At 40.2% G+C, this 19,413-nt stretch overlaps 2 protein-coding genes across 6 annotated transcripts; one reads left to right on the top strand and one right to left on the bottom strand.

Annotated features, from left to right (window-relative positions):
• The first annotated feature begins 253 nt into the window (after positions 1 to 253).
• ANKRD37 (ankyrin repeat domain 37) lies at positions 254 to 9,512 on the top strand. 3 transcript variants are annotated; one of them, XM_075149228.1, is made up of 5 exons: positions 254 to 524; positions 1,460 to 1,612; positions 2,314 to 2,405; positions 2,894 to 3,123; positions 7,582 to 7,688. In XM_075149228.1, the coding sequence occupies exons 1-5, from the start codon at positions 303 to 305 to the stop codon at positions 7,653 to 7,655; spliced, it is 771 nt and encodes a 256-aa protein (XP_075005329.1). In that variant the 5' UTR covers positions 254 to 302; the 3' UTR covers positions 7,656 to 7,688. The 3 variants fall into 3 exon arrangements, with proteins under 3 accessions (XP_075005329.1, XP_075005330.1, XP_075005331.1); XM_075149229.1 differs by lacking the exon at positions 7,582 to 7,688 and adding an exon at positions 3,401 to 3,488 and having other exon boundaries at positions 257 to 524; XM_075149230.1 differs by lacking the exon at positions 254 to 524 and adding an exon at positions 807 to 1,155 and having other exon boundaries at positions 7,582 to 9,512.
• UFSP2 (UFM1 specific peptidase 2) lies at positions 3,181 to 19,278 on the bottom strand. Of its 3 annotated transcripts, none has more exons than XM_075149227.1 (12): positions 19,168 to 19,278; positions 17,225 to 17,303; positions 14,905 to 15,085; positions 14,755 to 14,821; positions 14,272 to 14,429; positions 13,261 to 13,453; positions 11,609 to 11,755; positions 10,987 to 11,151; positions 9,508 to 9,632; positions 7,336 to 7,412; positions 5,729 to 5,853; positions 3,181 to 4,282 (listed from the first exon to the last, which is right to left on the bottom strand). In XM_075149227.1, the coding sequence occupies exons 1-12, from the start codon at positions 19,207 to 19,209 to the stop codon at positions 4,196 to 4,198; spliced, it is 1,446 nt and encodes a 481-aa protein (XP_075005328.1). In that variant the 5' UTR covers positions 19,210 to 19,278; the 3' UTR covers positions 3,181 to 4,195. The 3 variants fall into 3 exon arrangements, with proteins under 3 accessions (XP_075005328.1, XP_075005327.1, XP_075005326.1); XM_075149226.1 differs by having other exon boundaries at positions 3,190 to 4,282; positions 14,272 to 14,426; positions 19,168 to 19,262; XM_075149225.1 differs by lacking the exon at positions 19,168 to 19,278 and adding an exon at positions 18,526 to 18,610 and having other exon boundaries at positions 3,190 to 4,282.
• Positions 19,279 to 19,413: the final 135 nt, after the last annotated feature.

The following is a 19,413-nucleotide window of genomic DNA, read 5'->3' as shown; positions in this document are numbered from 1 at the left end:
TCACTGTCACCATGTTCAAAATAGTTTTCAAGCAATTCTTTTTGATGGTGACTGCCTTTGAGTGTGGCTGTGGCTGGTTCTGGTTTCCAGCACAGACCAGTCTATTGGTGGAAACGTTGTTTGTGACCTTGGCCTATATGGTACGTCTGACCCTCTGTGAGATATTCAGTGCTCAAGGAAGTGAAAATGAAAATTCATTTTTTGCAGATGTGTTTTGAACAGAGATGTGACAGGCGGCTATCCTGACCCCCGGGATCACCTCCACCTCCAGCCTCACTCGGACTGGTGACGAACTTGCTGTAATGTATAGGCTGGACGGGAGCCTTGGGTTTCACAGACGGTTGAATTTGTCACACTTGCTCAGACTCCTTCAACCTAGTGGCAGAGCTCAGGCAGGAAGCCAGCAGGGATTTCTTTATGCTGACGTAAGCTTTTTGGGGAAAAAATTCTCAGTTAATCCTCTTTTTTTTTTCTTTCCTAGATCCAGGCCTGCCTGGATGTGGTCTTTCCGAGCCAGCGTTAAGGTACGTTGGCAGAACCACGTCGGACGTTGCGCTAGGCAAGGGCGCATCAAGCACATGAGATGATTAATACGCAGCACGCCTAGCTGGAAGGGCCTGGGTTTCGACTGAAACCCTCTGTCCCTTGATGGCAGTGCCAGCAGGAGTTTCTCGGTACGCCTCCTCACGGCCTGGCCCTCGCTCCCCCTGCAGCCGGCTGCCTGCGTGCGGCGCCGCGCTCTCCCCGCCCCGGGGGGCCGGCGGCCTTCCCGCCCTCCGCTCCTGCGGCCGCGGGCCCGCCTGTGCCGGCGTGTGCGGGACGTGCCGGGCCACCCCGCGCGCCATGGCCGCCCCGCCTGCCGCAAGCCGTGCTTCCCGGCACCGCGCCGCCGGGCCCCGCCGCGCCCGGGGGAGGCCAAGCGGGGCCTGCCGGGCGGCTTCCCGCCCATGTGCTCCTGTTTGTGTACGTGCGGCAGCCGGCCCCCGGCAGCGGGCGGGGCTGTAGCCGGGGGTTCCCCTTCTGTTAGAGCGGGCGAGGTGCGGTGAGGCGGGACAGCTTCTTGCCGGGCCCCGCCGCCTCGGCCGTCCGCAGCCGCGAGAGCCAGGCGCGCTCAGCAAAAGGGAGGCAATGCTGGCGCTGGATTGCAATTCAGAGGTGAGGTTTGGGGAAGGTCGGTCTGTTGCTTCTGCCTGACCGGGAGCCCAGCTACAGAACTGTATGAAGTTGTAGTTTGCCTGGAGCTGCTGCTAGGTATGTTGGGGCACTGCCGACGTCGATCAGTATTTCTGGTTAAGGGATTAAAAGCCAAAAAAGCCACGCTTGGATTGCTTTTTTTAAAAAGGACATTCTCAAGGAACATAAAGGTCCGATGATGTGTGAGGGGGATGTTTTCTGCTTTCTTAAGATTTAGACTGGCATTAACATTGTACTTTTTTTTTGGTATCCTGTTTTATTTTAGTCCGGTAGTTTCAGCAATCTGTTTGAGGCAGGAACCGGTGTGAATGCACCTGCAGATGCCTTTGGTCAGTCTCCAGCTCACTTGGCTGCTTGTGGCGGTGAAGCTTTTTTCCTACTTTGGCAACTGCAGACAGGAGCGAATTTGAACCAACAGGTAAAAATACAGAAGTTTTGTTTCTCCCACTTCTAATCTGGCATGTCAATAAATCCAATTTATATTATTGACCTTTTTTTTTTACCTAAGAGCGGTTTTCTATACACAGTTGTATTGCATGAGGTATCTGGGGTTGCTTAGAGTAACTTTATTCTAGCATGAACCACAAATCCTGTCTATATTGCGTTAGCAATTTCATTTGCTATGTATAATGCAATTTTCACACTTACAGTGCTGCATGCAGATGTCAAAAGAACTTCATTCTTTGACACAAATGAGTGTTTTCCTCGCAAATTTTGCCCCTACTTCCAGTAAACATAAGGATTCTTCCTCCAGCTGCAAAGTTTAATTTGCTCATACCTCTGAGCTGGTAGCAGCAAGCTGTTGGTCACAGCAATCCCTGAATGGTGCTGAAAGATGCCGTTAATCAGTGCATGGAGTGTATTCTGTGTAAATAATCTTTTAGAAGGTAAAGGTTAATGAGTATTGCATGGGGCAGTATTTCTATTTTGCTGTGATGAATACATATAATGGCAGTTACTGAGTACACTTTACTAGCTATCTTCCTTTCATCTCTCTCTCAACTCACAGCAGACTGGTATACAGAGTAACATTCCGTAAACAGTCATGTTGGAGAACACAATAGCTTCGTCCTATTCCCCTTCCTTCAAATGACTGCTATATATAAATTGTATTTTTAGGACTGCCTTGGAGAAGCCCCGATTCATAAAGCAGCAAAAGTTGGGAGTTTGGAATGCCTTGCTCTCCTTGTTGCTGGCGATGCCAAAATTGAGTAAGTTGAGCTACATTTAGTAATTTCAGTCAAAGGATACATGTATTTTACACAGTACTTTTTCTTCCTCACAGTGTGCATGCTAAGACTGTAAATATAGCATGACTAGTCATAAGACCAGCATTAAAAACTGTCATAGACATAAACACCAAAGTAGCATAGACCATATGCTGCCGTTTAGTTCCGCGTTAAAAACCTCTATAGTAACTGCTAGGAGAATATTCCTGATCGTACGTTCTCATTAGTTTTAGCCAGTCACAGTCTGATGACAAATTTATTTAAAAATAATTATTCCTTGTTGCATTTAATACCAGCCCTCTGTACGAGTGGAGCCCCACACTATCTTTGACAAGCCTTCTTGGTATTGATCCTCTGTAGTGATTTTTATACCTTTGTCTAAAATTACCACTTACTTAATCTTGATCAGTGCTTGCTCATAATATGTATTCCAATTTAATTGAATGTTTATTGTTAATTCTATGTTTCAGCTTGTGCAACAACAGCGGACAAACAGCAGCAGACCTCGCACTGGCTTATGGCTTTCTGGAATGTGCCAAGTTCCTCGCAACAATTCAGCACACTCAGACAATGAAACCAAGAGGACAGCCTGGCTACTCACTAAGTGACAAACATGGCTTGCCCAGAGAGGATCCAGCTGCACAGAAACAAGAAAGTGAAAGCAGCAGATCCGTAAGCAGGAAGAGGAGAAGATCAGATGGTGTGTAATACTGTTGGTTTACTACAATTCAGAATATTTTTCTTTTTTTTTTTTTTTAACGATTTTAGCATTTAAGTAAATAAATTTGGTGTTAGATACATAGCAGTTGCACTTAGAAGCCTGCTAGTAAAGATCAACTTGCATAGGTATTTAAGGTTACGGTCTTATCGAAAATGGATAGTACATGGGGAATGCCACCAAAAAGGCTACTTAATAAGGGAAGGGAAAAAAAAAAAGGGAGTAGCTACAGACTTATTCTTGTTTGGTCATATGACAGATCTTGTCTCCTAGCTGACAAAAGAAACAGCTTGTAATCCCAAAATGAAATCAAGGGGAATCTGAAGTCTGAAGAAACATGACTCGACTATGCATTGAGCAGCCAGATGTGTATGCTGGTACATTGTCTCCTTCTAAGAAGGAGGAAAGCTCGTTTGTTTTTACTTCTTACAGAAGACTGTTGTGTTGGTTTTTTTTTTTCCCCTAGAATAGTTGTATTCATACAGCTATAAATAAATGAGCATACAAAAATTAATTCTCTCACATTTTTTTTCTGTGTAAAGATGAAAACAAAGTTCATAAAATTCAGTACATATAGCCATCTTTCTCCCACTCCTCTTTTAAGATGCTGTTATCAACAGTACCAGCAGCAAACGATGCCTTTGAACAGATTCATAGCGCATAAGACAGCTGGCTATATGGAACCTGAAAGGTAGAGGACAGTTCATCTTTTTGAAAGAAAGCATTCCATAAAATAAAAGGATTGGGCATTTAATCTGTAAAGATTTTAGCATAACAAAAAATGCTATATAAACATAAAGTTGTCCTAGCCAAAAGAAAAGAGTATTCGTTACCTAATAAATGTATTTGTAAGAAATACAGTTCCCAGCAGACAACTCTTATTTTTAGAGGTTTCATTTTAAAAAAAAAATTTCTTAATTTAAATTACTCAAGCAACATTTATATTTCAACTGGGTTTTGATTGACTTAAAGCATTATTTTGATAAATAACAAGACAGTTGTATCTAGATCAGCTAGTATTCTGGCTTAGCATGTTCCAGCATAAGAGTGGAATTTAAATAGTTCTTGGTCGTTGAGGTAGGCACAGATTATAATAGGCGTCCTTGTTCCAAAACTCCAAGCCCTTCCATCCACACCAACCCTGTCCAAGAAAAAGCAAGATAACATTTAAATCTACTACGAGTTCTGTTTTTCTTATCTACCACTACAGGATATGTGTGGATTTTACTAATTTTAATCTAAGCTGTATGAATTCTTTTCAAATATCTATAATAAATACAATGACACACAATTTTCAGAAAGTTCTCTACATGCCTGGAAACACATTAACAGAAAACACTTTACAGAGTCTCTCTCTCCCCCTTCCTCCCTCCCTACCCCAGCTCAGTTCCTAAAAAGTAGCATCTCTTCCCTCCCACCCCCTGTTCCCACTACTTCTGCTGCTACAGAGAGACTAATATTATTCTGAAACTCTGTCATTCTCACTGTTTCCATTTCTCTTGTCTTGATTCTTTGCCTTCTTTGATAACAGTTGATATTTCAGAGCCAAACAGAGCTCTTAATATCAGAAGGTGTGCTGTTGATCATGATTTAGCAGAAAAAGTCTAACAAAGCTCTTAGTTTGCAGAGTACCACATAATTATATGAGGTGTTTTTGAAGAAAAGAGCTACAAACTTACAGTCCACCTCAGTTCCTCCCCTCCCCTGCCACTTTTGATGAGGAAAGGGGGTTCTGCATGGACCATGCCTGAACACCTTGTGGCGGTAACAGCCTTTGGCTCTACCTGTTCTTTGGAAATTGTTTCTTTATGTATTCATTTCAAGCTTTGAACAGTATGGGGCTAGCAAAATGTTTCTTCAACAGCTTTTCTAGTTGGGCCAAACCCAAGGGTATTAAATAAAGACATGAAATAAAAGTTGCTATTTACAACTTAATATGAAGAACAGAAAAGAAATTGATTACTTAACACTTACAGGATGATTTAGCCACTTTCACAGTTTAAGTTTCTGACGCTATGTTTACTGTTTTGTAACATGCCATGTCATCCCTTTTAGTAGCTTTAAATACCGAAATAACATTATATACCCTTTAGTTTCCCAGATTTTCAAAACGGCTCGGTACTTGCCCTTTCAGCTTAGTTCAAGGCCTGATTTGACAATGCCTAGTGTTGGATTTTTAAAAAATTTTTTTAAATTTTAAATCTCTTCTGCTTCAGTACAGCATTTTACAGGCTGAACAGATTTTTCTGTTCCATTCAAAATCAAACACATTTATTGTATATACTACTGGTAAAAAGGGAGATGGTTTAATTCAGAGAAAGTAAAGAACATTTCTTTGTACTCTAATAACTTTATGTAGTCGCTGACCCAATATATCTTCTCCGAAGACACTAAGTTTCAGAAACTACCAATAAGTATATATGCAGGTTAACTGGGATCAGCACTTCCTCCATAAGGAATGGAGAAGCCACAGAACAGCCAATTTGTATTTGGCTGTACTTTATTTGTTTAATGCCAAAATATATGTATATACATATGTGTGTGTGCATATATATATATCTATATGTGCATATGCATCAAGCCTCACCTTTTCCAAAATAACATGCAGATCTTCTCCTCCAGTGTAATGTGGGTCTAGAATCAAATATTTTATGTGCCCCGTAATCTCATTCCAAGCCACTCCTAGTATCGTGTGAGCCAAAACACCTCCACCTAAAATAGGAGAAAGACAAATTGCTAAAAATTTTTCACTGAGATTGGCTAAATGTTGAAGCCTAAAATAAACATCAACACTTTCTATTAACTGATTAGCTTGGTTATCAAAATGATTCTGAAGCTGTCCCACATAAGATTCTTTGCATTACTAAACAACATATCTTTACTACAACTAGGGAAGGTTACTTATCTTACTTCACTTACTACAATAGAGAATTTACTTTCCAAATTTCTTCCATGTCAGCAAGGCAGGTTAAATCCTCAGCACTTCCACCAGATGAAGTCAAGAATATTTCAAACACCTGTTTTGCTCACTTTTCCTTTAAAGAAACTTAACTGTAGAAAAGGAATCTGGAAAACTTGTTGGTTGTAAAAGGACTAAAATTAGAACAGAAATCAGAATTTCTGGATAAGGGTTATCTGCTGTTTTCTACTAAATTACATCAATGGATATTACGGGCAGAGTAGTAATTTCTGACTCCCCTTTCTCTAGCCTGCAAACAGGGAAAGGGGACATTTTGATGAGCTGGCCACAGGCTGACTCTTGCATGTTTCTTTCAAATAGCGTGAGGAGTTTACGTCCTTGGGATACTGCAGTAATTACTCCACACCACAAACAGGAATTGCAAAAATCCCAAAATAACAGAAGCAAAAAACTCCCCCAACCCCATCCCAAAAAGACAACCTCTGCCCCCTGCCCCCAGCAACAACAACAAAAATTAAATCAATCCACAAGAGAGCATTACAGGGAAGGATAAGTTACAGACTAGAAGATTTTTCAATATAGGATTCTAAATTCTTGAAATTCAGACAAAAAGGCTGCTGAAAGGCCAATAATATTTCACACCAGAATCTGGACTTCTGGCACCTCTAATTTGAGAGAGTAACCAGCTTTATGGAGTGCCAAATACGGATTGCGAAAATTGCTAAAATTAAAATTTTATTAAAGCTGAAAATGATATTTTCAATATTCTTTATTTTCTAAACCACAGCTGTCTTGGAAATAGCTCAATTAAAGTTACAGCATACTTATGAATACCATTGGTTATGTTACCAACATTTCAATTTATTAAAACTGATCTTAAAAAGAATTTGGATAATACCCTTCTCTTCAAAGCTAGATAAACACTACTCTTCTGTGATGGGAAGTTTCAGGGAACTGTACAAACCTCTGTTCCTCTAGAGAGCAGAGGTCAGCTCTCCAGTTCTGACTTTAACAGCAGTTTTTAAGAACACCATTAGGATTGACTTTTGTTACCACATTTAATACTGAGCTTGGGAGAAATACTAAATGAAAAGATACCAGCCAGACTAAACTGTATCGTTTTCCAGGCTCCCTTTGGAGAAGCATAATTTTCAATTAATCTAGAGTTTTGATTAACTCTTGTATAGTAAACTGAATGAGTTCTAACTGAAATGAAATTTAGCATAGGGAGGCCACGCACTTTCATTGGCATTCTTTGATACCCAAGCACTTACCAATCATAACCGGAGTTCCTTCAGTCTTGAAATGATTAGCAAGCTCTCTTCCCTGCAATGCAAGTTCAGAACCCTGGCTAGGTAAGAAAAACAACAATAGATTTGTTATCCTCACTAGGCTTAATTCTCTAATTACCCATTATACTCATTAACTGCATAGGTAACTGATTAGACAGTGGCTTAAGAGTTTTTCCGTGTAAACATCCTGGGACAATCTGAAAAAAAGTTTTTTAATGCAATTTACAGGTTCTGGTTGGACCAATGAATCTGCTGTAAGCCCAGTTGCCACTGGAGCACCTGGAGTCACCCAGCTTCTATGAATTGTCTGCTGCTTGTCTCCCACAGTGGGGACAGCCAGTAAACCCCAATGGCTTCCTCCAAGTGGCTGAAAAACAGACTGGCTACGTCTGTCAGCAAGGGGGAGTCTGAAGTAACAGAACTTCATCAGAAACATAACAAAAATAAGGTGTTGATAAAGGTGTTTATAATGATGTCTCTTAAGACAGGTTTCCACTGTAATGACACAAGCAATTGCAGTACTCATACCCAAGCTGGCTTTAGAAAAATCAAATCTTAAATAACATTCATAATCTGTTTAAAGCAACACTGAACTTAGCTTTGTTATCTCCCTGCTTTCCTTGTCAACTATGGGGACCAGCCACAGACAAAAGTAGTCTACGTGGAAGAGAAAGGCACACACACAATACATGCACATACTCCAGGATTCAGAGCTGAAGATATGTGTCTGACGGAGACTCATACTCCCCTTAGAAGGCTGACAGTACTCCCAAAAGTGGTGACAGAAGCTAGGCAAGGAAATTAATACAGATATTTTTATTATCTTGTCTTTGTATTCTTTCATATAATGGTAAACCTCTTGAAAAGTCAAAGAAAGCTTATGTGCTTGCTTCTCAAGTTCCTGGAGAGATGGATTAAATGCAGACAGAATACAAAATGGGAACTCTGGGAAATGGTGCATTTACAATAATGGATTCAGTACTAGCGTTGCTGGTGCAGCTGGGAAGTCTTACTTCCATAAAGAGTTAGAGGTGCTAGCTGGAAATAAGCCCAAGAAAAATGCTATCCACTGCCACTGACCAGCTGAAAAAGATGCATGACACTCCTTCTCAGCATGGTAGTGATGTTGGCTTTTCATAACGCTGAAAAACATTGGTGCTCTCTTGTAGCAGCACTATGAGCATTTCTACCCAGTTCACAAAGGAATCTTTTTGATGTTCTTATGTGCAGGAATAAAAAACTTCATACTGGCAGGGCTTGTCACAGCTGCTATAAATAATAGGTGGATCATCTGCAAATATAAGCTCTGGAACAAAAACGATTAAAATTGGCTGTATAAAGCTTTACAAAATATTGAAGAACTGAACTGTTTTCCTGCCATTAAAAGTCACCATCACCGTGGTCACATGCTGTTTTAGAATATCCACAGTAGAATCTAGACTAAATAAATATAACTCATGAGTAGTATTTTGTTTGACTAGAATTTTCACACATGCTAAGTTAGTATATATTTTTTATTTCATGATTGTATTTTTGACAAAGTGTTCAGGGATTTGTTAGTCTGCTTAGTGCTGCCTAAGTGATAAAAATCCAGTAACTTTAATTCTGATCCATGCTGAACATCATTCTTTTTCTCCTAAATATACTTGTAGGGTTCTTTATTGTGTATGACAGCGTCAGATCATCAGAATGGAAACAAATCCCTTGTTTTATCTGTCACACAAACTGAGAAAAGAGAACACTATTTCCAGGCTGCTCAGCAATTTGCCTCAATCCTGAATCGATGGGTTAGCTCTGTGGACGAAGTAATAATTTACTGTCAGCGTGCATTCAGTTCATTATAAGCGCCAGACTGTGTGCCTGCTTCAAAAATTATGTCTGAGATGCAAAGGAATAGGCTGAATTCCACATCAGTTTGCATATCATTAAGCAATTTCTAGCAACTGGAACCCCAAGCCCACAAGCAATTTAGCAACACCTTCATTTATAAGCACTTAGCACAACCAAAGGCAGGAATACAGGGTTTATGAACAAGGAACCCTTAAAAGATTTATTATCTCTTTTATTATCCAATGTATTGTAATGGTAATTTGCATTTAAGGCATTCAGTCTTTTTAATAATTACTGAGCTATTAAACAGGTATTAATTCTTACCTGACAAATAATATTTTTGATGTTATTCCAAAGAGCTGATTCAAAACAAGCTGTACCTCAATCGAACCAATCCATTGCCGTGACCCAACAAATGCTGCAGGCTTGTCTCCAGCATCAACCAGTGCCTTTGCAACATCATGATGAAGAAGAAAAACAAACGTCAACAACATATAGTAGGCAATTCCACCACTTTTTGTGAACAAAGTTGGTTTATATATATGGGAATGTGTTTTGAACCTAGCCGGTCAACAGCAGGCAAATGGACATTGAATTCATTCATTGCGGTTCTGCTTCGGAAACGTCACTTGAACACTAACACAGCAGTGCCTACAAGCACAGAACATAACCCCAGGTCCACAGGCAGACTTCAGGCTGGGACGGTGAGCACTGAGCTGTCTAATAACGGAGTGCGTCATTTGCACTGCAGAATCCAATCACAGACTGAAGTACCTGGATTCCCATTCAAAGCGCCTCAGAAAAGGATCCAGAAAATAGTGCTCTGAGGAGGAGGCCACTGAAATACACTGAAGGTTGTGGTTTACTTTAAACTCTTCTCCATTCTGAGGCTTGTATGTTACATGCAGCACTTGAAAGGGGACTTTTCTGCTGAGGATAAAAGCCCACAAAGTCTCCTGAAGGCTACTGCCCTCTCCTAGAGGTCTAAAAATACTACAGGAGTGCACGGACTTCAGTTGCTTTTAGGTTTAGGTGTGGACTGAGAAACATTCAGGGAATGCAGTTTTAACTTTAGTGCTCACGTCCCTGTGAAGTATGATGAAAGTTGTTTTATGGACTGAATCAAACGTTGCTAAAAATGTTCAGTAAATAAATATAACGCAAAGAACTATTTTTAGAAGATGAAAATAATTGCAGTATTTCTTGCTAGGCATACAATATTGGCTACCCAAGCCTACAATTTTTCTTCATTTCTTTAACAGAAATGAACATACTCAGGTATGCATTTGAATTCACAACAGAAAAAGAAGTGAAGGAGAATTCAAAGGAACAGGAAAAGCCCACTACTCTCAAAGACAAAGTTGCAAAAGAAAGCAGTAAATCAATGCATAGCATCTGGGGACTAATCCAGCTGTCACTGAAGACAAAAGTCAGTTTTAAAACTGATTTTAATATGACACATCGGCTTCTTTGTTTTCTCTCATTTGGCAAAAACAGTGAAAATGTCATAATCTGAGCTTCTAATAGAACATTAATCCAAAGAAATATTTAGAAAACTATTTTAATGAGTCTTATTTGTACAGATAGTGTCACCCGACACTGATAAACATTTTGAGACAGATCTCCTATAATAAAACTTGTTAAGAGTAGTAATTCAGAACTATTATAGTTCAATTCAAGAGATAAAAATATCACACAAATCTGAAGTCTAAAATATATGAATTTGGTATTTTAAAAATAACCTATACAAACTTTTCCAGACAAATATGCATAAAATAATTAATCTGCCTAAATGTTCTGTACCTGTTGAATTTCCTTGTGTGTTGGTATAGGTGTATCAATGTAACCTTGCTGCTTGAACCAAGAACAGATTGTCTGCAAAGACCGATAGGCACAGCCCCAACCACTGTCATCAAACCGATCCTGCATGTAGTGGTGGTAACTATATACGCCATGTACTAAATAAACCTGCACAGAAAGAGATAATACAAAGGAATCTGATCACACGCGCATCAATTTTCAGAGAAGTCATATGACTTGTCACTTGCACTGTAAAAGCTTTCATCTGGGGATTGCAAATCTTTGGGAGAATTGAAGGGTTGTTATTCACACATGATTACTCCTCCTGCTTTTGTCTCCTAAACACCATCGTTCATAGTTTTAGTTTCTTGCCCTGGTTCTGAGAAACTTTCAAAATATATGCTAAAAACGTGTACATCCTTTTCCAAGAAGATGCAATTTCTTTGGGACAAATATAGCTAAAGCAATGCTATTTTGTGCAGAGAAGCCCTTTTGCTTAAAAGGCCAATTTAGTTACTCCACTTTCTGATCTATACAATATTGACTATCTAAATTACTTCCTTTAACAACAGATCTCAAGTAAAATAAAAAGTACTCTCTTACAAATGTTTAAATTCAAACTTACCATACCGGACTCTGTACCAGGTGAATTAAGATGTAAATGTGGATTTCTGAGATATCCATCTTTATATGGTTCATCTGGAAAATGATAAGCATTTGCTCTCTTGAAATACGGTCTGTCACAAGGGAGATTGAATAACCCATGCAATTCCTACATACAAGTTAAATAAAAAACACAATTCAAATTTTGGATTAAAAGAAACATTACATTGTAAGTAACAATAAAGAAACAATTTTAATAGCATAGTTTAGCAAATAAATATATTAAAATGTGCTTAATTAAATATTCAGCATGTACATTTACTACTAGATCTCACCTCTCAAAGCAAGCTCATGGAGGCTTACCTCCTATCTAAAGGGCCCGCTATTTTATGGAGTCCTGTTACATTACGCCTGCTGCTGGAGCCCCAGTGAAGGTATCATAAGTGACAAGTGTCTTATGAAAGTATGATAAAATACACCATAACAGAAAACGATTACAGTTTTATCTATGTAGTAGTATAGATACACACAGTCCCAAGTATAATCTTAACTAATATTGAAGACATACAAATACTACATACTTGAGACAAAGTACAGATGCTGAGTTTATGGTTTAAGCAGATTCAGCCTATTTTTAAATCTCTTAAGCACTGTTTACAACACAGCAGCCACGTTTAAAGAGATATATTGTCTTATTTCACAGAGCTTAAGAGTGAAAGGAATGCTGAGATCATCTAGGATAACGTGTGTAATACAGGTAATACATTTTACGCTGATGCCCCAACGCTGAACCCAACTACATTAGCTACACTAACACTTAGCAATCAGTGGATAGAAGTGAAGAGAAGACAGAGAGCAGGAAAGACTTAACGTGCCATGAATGCCTGAGGCCTCTGCAAATGCAAGGAATAGATGAGGCTTTATATACTCAGTAATGCTTCACACGGAAGAAGAAAATGAGAAATCCCCACGGCTTCTACACCTCTAAGGCAGCAGAAGGTTCTTTCCCTAGTCTCCGCGTGTGTAACTCTGTGACCTGAACTGGTATCTCCCAGGCACACTTCTCAGTCTGAAAGGACTGCCACATCAGAACATTTTTCCACCTCATCCATATTCCTTTTTCTAGATGTGCCAACCCAGAAGGCAAAAACCAACCAAACAAAAGCTAGCTAAGGCTGGTCAGCTGTGAGCCACAAAAAGCAGCCCCCCCAAAACAAACAAACAACCCCCCCAACAACACACAACCCCAAGAAAGAAACCAAAACAAACAAAAAAACCCCAACCCTAACCCTTTCAGGACACCTGTTAAAGCCTGAAAGTAGTAACACACTACAAGCAATCTACCATGGAAGCGGAGAAATTCAAAGAATACAGTAACAGAAGTACAATTTAGATAAAACCTATCTCAAAAAAATCCTATATAGTTTTAAAGTTTCTATTGTTCCCTTACAAAAATGAGATCTGACACATTTTATAAAATAACTTCTAATAAATCGAGCTTCCACATTCAGTATACTGCTTCAGTTATCATAAAAATAAATTAAAAAAATAGCAGTATCTGTTAGTACTTATTCTACATTGGCTAAATGAAAAGCTTTACCACTGCTTCAGTTACAATAATAATAATAATTAAAAAAAAAAAAATCAGGTTCTGTTCGTATTTGTTGGCTTTACCTTTCTGTAACTTTCCAGTTGATCATCTGAAATACCTGAAGGATATGAGATTGTTACAAGGTGATTTTTTCCTGGTAACATGAAATGAAATTGTTCTGGTACGACAATTGATGTTCCCTTCATGTATTTCATGATACATCTTTCCATGTCAGTTAATTGCCTGTGAATTGCTTTCACTAGGAGATTTTGTACCCTGCAAAGTAAAAGGGAGAATATTTAAGAAGTAGAACAGTGATGGTGGATCATTTTCTCTCATAGCTTTGATAGTTATACAGTACTTACAGGCATATTTGCACCTGGGCTGATGAACTTACCACTTCCATGTTTCCATTCCCACAGAGAAAAACAGAACCTCACTGTGCTTTACTCAAAGCATGTCTGCACACAGAAACTACTCCCTGGTGATCCAGCCCTCCAAAGAGCAGGTACCCTGGTCTCGTATCAGAAACGCAACCATTACAAGCATTTGCTGAAATAACACTCATATATATGATTATATGGGGGTTTTTTTGCATTTTATCCACCCCACCCCATTTAGCATCCTTCAGAGTCAAATCCTATGTAAAAAGTGCAAGGAAAAAAAAAAGAGGAAGACTCTCATGTTTTCCACCTTCACCTACCGAGCTGCAGCCCCTAACGTAGTACTGAGATTACAAAGACTCATCAAATACTCAACTCTCACTCTTTTATGCACACTCACGTACTTACAAGAATTTTTAGAACATTTTCCTAACTTTCTCAATTCATTGCTAAGCAACAGTTACAAGTTATCAAATCTATCCGACATCGCTAAACTGAATTTTTTGTAGATAGCAAAAAGATTGTGTCTCAAGATTATTAAAACTAACAACTGTCTATAGGAGCTTTCATTATTTATAAAGTTAAAATTCCAGTATAAAAATACTACATGCTACTTCATTAAACTGATTAATGATATGATAGCTTTATTTCATTATTTCAAGAAAAAGCAGAAATGAAGCTGAAAAATTACAAGTTCAGGATAACACTTACTTTCCCCATGTTTCTTCTGGAGAAACAGATACAACAACATCAACTGGTAATGTCATATTAATGTAGTGGTGTTCCTTATTTTCCCTTTCAATGACTGGAGCCAAAGCAGCTAATGAAGACGTCATTTCCAACATGAGGTCTATATTGACTATCTGCTGCTGCAGAGAATAAAGACACCAATGGTAGCCCTCCAACAACACATGCACCAAGGAGGCAAAAGTAAGATTGCAGGTATTTGGTATCAAATTCAGTAATGAAATAATTGGGATTAAAAAAAGCTAGTAATGTTAAAGACGAACTTCTATGTGCTGATCTACTGTAGATGGATCTCTGCATTCATGCCAAGTATCAATGACTTTAAAAGGATTCTTTTAAGTCATGTCAATGTCTATTTGTGTACAGAAAAGCCTACGGAGGGCAGATGTAAAAATTTTTAAATGATACATCGTCTGATATAATTTATTAGTGTGGTGAGACACGTACCGTATCTTGTAACTTTTTATCCTTTTTTTTGCCAAGCTTTCGTTTGGTCTCATCATCTTGATCAAATCTGAAATATCAATAGAAAGAGAAATTTCTATAATATGAAATTAATATATTGAAAAAAAAAATATATTTTTAAAATATACTCACTGTATAAATTGCCTTATCTCCTTACAAGGAGAATCATCAGTCAGCTCTGGAACAGTGTTCATACCATTGTTAGGCCACACATAGACTGAACTGTGGCAAATTCTTAATACAAGAACATCTGAGGACAGTTTGTTTGCAAGATCACTGAAAACATATCCTAATGCCTTTTTTGTTGATGTCTCTGAAACACAGTAAGGATACAATTAGCCTAGAAAATTCCCTCATTTTTGTTATAGCTGCTGGGCATACATTTAAACAAAAAATTTATCTTTTGACTTGGAATAAAAACATAAGTGCTGTTATGATCAGAAAAATGGTTATATAAACAAAAAATGAGATAAGATTTCACTTATAGAATCATAGAATCATTAAGGTTGGAAAAGACCTCTAAGATCATCGAGTCCAACCGTCAACCCAACACCGCCATGACCACTACACCACGTCCCTAAGCGCCTCATCTACACGTCTTTTAAATACTTCCAGGGTCGGTGACTCCACCACTTCCGTGGGCAGCCTGTTCCAAGGCCTGACCACTCTTTCAGTAAAGAAATTTTTCCTAATGTCCAGTCTAAACCTCCCTTGGCGCAACTTGAGGCCATTTCCTCTCGTCCTTGACTTAGCAGATCAAACACTCACACTCGTACCTGCCTGAACAAAAGCGTACTGTTTCTCTCAGATGCTGTCAAATACGAAGAACTGAATGAATTACAGAAGAATAACCTGCACCATAGACGTTTCTCACATCAATAATTCTTAACCAAGCCTACAGCTGCAAACAAATTTCTATGTACAAACTTCTACATATGGGTTATATTTAGTCTTTTGAGTAAATGCTGGAAAGATTCAACCTGAGTCACATGTTTCTGACTTTATAATCATTATCCAGAAATACAAATCAAAAACGTACTAATTTTTTGGAAAAGCAGGGCCTACACTCCAGCTGCAGACCAAATTTTGGCCAATGTACACCTGTAACTGTAAGCCACACACTGGTCAGCCTGAATATTTATTACTGGTATAGACATCTGTCTTTCAGAGCTTGACTTGACTTTTTAAGTTTCACCCACTCCTTACAACCGGAACCAATACTGGATATGACAGAGCAACTTTTGCACATTACCAGTGTTGTCTTCCTCACTGAGGAGATTAACAACCATTACTTAGAATGCAACAAGCTATACAAAGCCTAACAAGCTATCAAAGACTATGCCGAACTGTATTTCTTTAACACATTAACTTAGATTTGGCCACTATCAATTGAGTTTTGCACTAGAAGTCTATCTACTAAAAACTACAGTATTAGAAAAATTAAACAAACGCCAACATATTTAGCTAAATCTCCTCCAAAAGAAAAACCTCACTGCCTTCAAAGGAGTGGTCTGTCATATTCACATACTATTTCTCTATAGAATATTATGCTGCACTTGGACAATCTCAGTAACACTCCGCTTCGCTGTGGCTAAATTCGCTACACTGTTAACAAAGTCAAAGAAATAGCCTTTCTCTGAGGATGCAATTCACAAAAAGTTGCTTTGCATAAGGCCAACCTATTCAACACTTCTATTCCACACCATGAACTGAAATGAGCCAAAGTTCCTTTTCAAGGTTCACTAGCACTGAATTCAGAGTTTCTAGTAAAGACACGTCCTTCTAAAATGCAGAATGAGCTACAGTTGAGCTAAAGACACCCTCCTTCCGAACCCCGTCCTGCAACAGCTCAACGGCCACTGATAGCCTTGAGCAGACTTTTTGAAGTTAATTTCACATTATTGTAAGAACGTGGAACTAGAGGAGCCTCTTAATGCCATATGGTCTAATGCCTTCTTATCACATGGAATTGCAGCAGCCAATCCCACCTAAATTCAGTAGAGTAACTAGTTAGCCTGTTCATCTTCTCTATTACCCTAGAAAGACTAGACCACAATTTCAAAACTGTATTATTAATATGATCCTGTTATAACCAAATTCATTGTCATTAAGTTATTCTCTGTTTGCTTAGAATTTCAGGGTCAACTTCGGGATCAAACTGAAAAGTGATCCCAATACCATATCCAAAAGCAGGAAAAATATGTAAATAAAACGACCTAAAAATGGCAATTTAAACTACTTCAAATTAAAATAAAAAACATACAGTGGAAAAAGACTGTCAGAAAATTAATGAAGATAAAGAATAAAATTTTTTGGACATAATCTTTAGGGGTTTGGGAAGAAGCACTTAACATCTGGTGAAATGCCACGAAAATAAACATCACAGCTAGTTAATTAACATTTATATAAATAACCTTTTATTAAGAAATCTATTATAGTCTTATAGACACACCATCAGTAGTTGCTAGCTGAAATGCAAGATCCAAGCCTCCTCTTATTCTAAAGAGTATGTCCATAGCTTCTAGAATTACCTAAGGAGAAAAAAGAGGCAATGAAAATGAATACTTATTTCAACAGGCTTTCTCTCAAGTTACAGTTGACTGTTATGCGAGCACACCGGTAATTACTGCAGCAGCTCAGGGTACGAAAGACCCGTGAGTAAACAGGGAACCGAGCAGCACAGCAGCACATAGTTGCCAGAGCCAGTACCTCAATTACATGAGTGCTGCTACAAACAGTCCTTAAAACACCTTTCCTCCCTAAACAAGAAAGTCTTAATTCTATAGTTTTACCATTTTGAAATATTTTGGGTAAAATGTCACTGTTTCTCATTGTTTCAATCCAAATGTTGTGTTTCTCTTATGAGTCGTCTTCCAGTTCAAGTAAACCAAGGACTGCTCTGAGCAGTAGAGCAAAAAGGTCATGAAGCACATCTGTAAGTGTGCATTCATCTTGGTTAGGAAGTCACAGCTTCAGGGAAAGGAGAAGAAAAAAAAAAAGGGGGGGGAATACAACCTTTAGAACCCAGGGTGAGTTTCACGTTTGACGGAAGAGCTGCTTATGCCTGCACAGAGGCCACCCAGCTGTTTCTTTCCCCTTCCAAAGTCCCTGCTCTGTGTCCCTACAACTGCTCGTTGCAGACATTTTAACATGAACTTCATCAGAGAACTCATCCAGATGGAAACCACCCTTTTATGGAGAGAAGGCTTTTTCGGCCAGATCAATTCCCAGTCAAGTTCAACACACCGCTACAAAGACAGCTGTGCCAGTACAGAAAGGAACAAAAGGTGACAGCCCAGAAGAGTGTGGGTATTGCTCAATCTAACAGTCCACAAAAAGAAATGCTTCACAGCCTTAATTGCTCTAAAAAACCCACCAAACACCTGTAAGAATAATTACACCAAGACCCTTTGGGAAGACTTATCGCATAACTGTTTGCTTACAAAGTATGGGAAACTTCCAGGTGCAATGCTATCGTTATTCGTGAAATAAAAGAATCAAAACATAGGACTAATTTTCTTTCCATTAAAGGTATTCTAAGCAGAAATACATGAAGAGATATGCATGCCTGATGGAAATATAAGGATCTACACTTTTAGCTTTGGACGAAGGGTTTTTGGGTTTCCGTGATTCTGGCGTGCCAAAGTTTACTCCAAGAAACAGAAAAGGCAAGATTGCCATGTTTAACAGGGAACCAATGTTTTGGTACCTGAAGCATAATCTTGAACTATTTTAGATAACACCGTTATCTACGTTAAAAAGGTCTTGAAGTGTGGGATCCACAAGTGCCAGCATGTGAAAAAAAGTTTGCCTGGATCAATGTGAAAGATGTTTTTTATTTGAATTATTACAAGGCAGGAATAACGTTCCCGAATGAAAAGCAGAGCTCTGCAAAAGGAGTAAGAGAGGATCTGGCCTTTTGATAGCGGCTCATCATGGATGATGAGGTCTTCTCACAAAAGTCACGCAGGCTGAGACCCCCAAGGTCCCCAGGGGGAACAGGGACAGGCTGCTGCGAGGGGCGGATGAAGGGGGCGGCTCGGGAGGTGCCACTGCCCCGCCTGACAAAACCCGGGCGCTGCAGAAGGGGCCTCGCACCCCGAGCGGCCTCCACACCTCTCCCCGAGGTGCCCCTGGGCGCTGGAGGCCCAAACGCCGCCGCGGAGCACCCACCCGGGAGCGGGCAGGCGGGCACCGGCCCCCGCCCGCCACCAGACCGCGCAGCGCCGCAGACCGCTCCCCCGCGGCCGTTTCGGGTGGTGGGGGAACGGCCGCGGGGGCCTCTAGGGCAAGCCCCCGGCCCCACAGCTAGCCCAGCCCGAGCGGGAGCGCCCCCCTCCCCGCTGAGGACGGCCCCCCCCGCCCGCGGGGTCCCCGGGGAAGGGGCGGACTCACCACGTCCCTCAGCGCCGCAGCGGGGGCCGAGCCCGCCCGCATCCTCCCCGCGCACGCGCGCTCCCGCCCGGGGGGAGGTGCCGCGCGCGCTAGCGCGGTGGGGGGCCAGTTTCTCCGCTCCGCCCCGGCAGAAACGGTAGGCGGGAGCCACGTGACAGCGAGTACCCCCGCTCCCCCGTCCGTACACCCGCAGCGCCCTGCTGCGCAGGCGCGACCGCCTTGGGCCGTACCAATGCAGGGATCCGG

Source organism: Calonectris borealis, chromosome 4 (assembly GCF_964195595.1).
Source record: "Calonectris borealis chromosome 4, bCalBor7.hap1.2, whole genome shotgun sequence".
NCBI lineage: Eukaryota > Metazoa > Chordata > Aves > Procellariiformes > Procellariidae > Calonectris > Calonectris borealis.
Note: the sequence above shows the minus strand (reverse complement) of the source record. Positions and strands in the feature narration are given on the sequence as shown.

Bases quoted from the DNA above. Each gene is read 5' to 3' on its own strand.
- ANKRD37 (XM_075149228.1), top strand. From the start codon at position 303: ATGTATAGGCTGGACGGGAGCCTTGGGTTTCACAGACGGTTGAATTTG. The intron at 525-1,459 runs GTACGTTGGCAG...GTTTTATTTTAG, and splicing joins CTTTCCGAGCCAGCGTTAAG to TCCGGTAGTTTCAGCAATCT. The intron at 1,613-2,313 runs GTAAAAATACAG...TTGTATTTTTAG, and splicing joins GAGCGAATTTGAACCAACAG to GACTGCCTTGGAGAAGCCCC.
- UFSP2 (XM_075149227.1), bottom strand. From the start codon at position 19,209: ATGCGGGCGGGCTCGGCCCCCGCTGCGGCGCTGAGGGACGTG. The intron at 13,454-14,271 runs GTAAGTGTTATC...TTTACTTTGCAG, and splicing joins CCAGAAGAAACATGGGGAAA to GGTACAAAATCTCCTAGTGA. The intron at 4,283-5,728 runs GTGAGGCTTGAT...TTTCTTGGACAG, and splicing joins TGCATGTTATTTTGGAAAAG to GGTTGGTGTGGATGGAAGGG.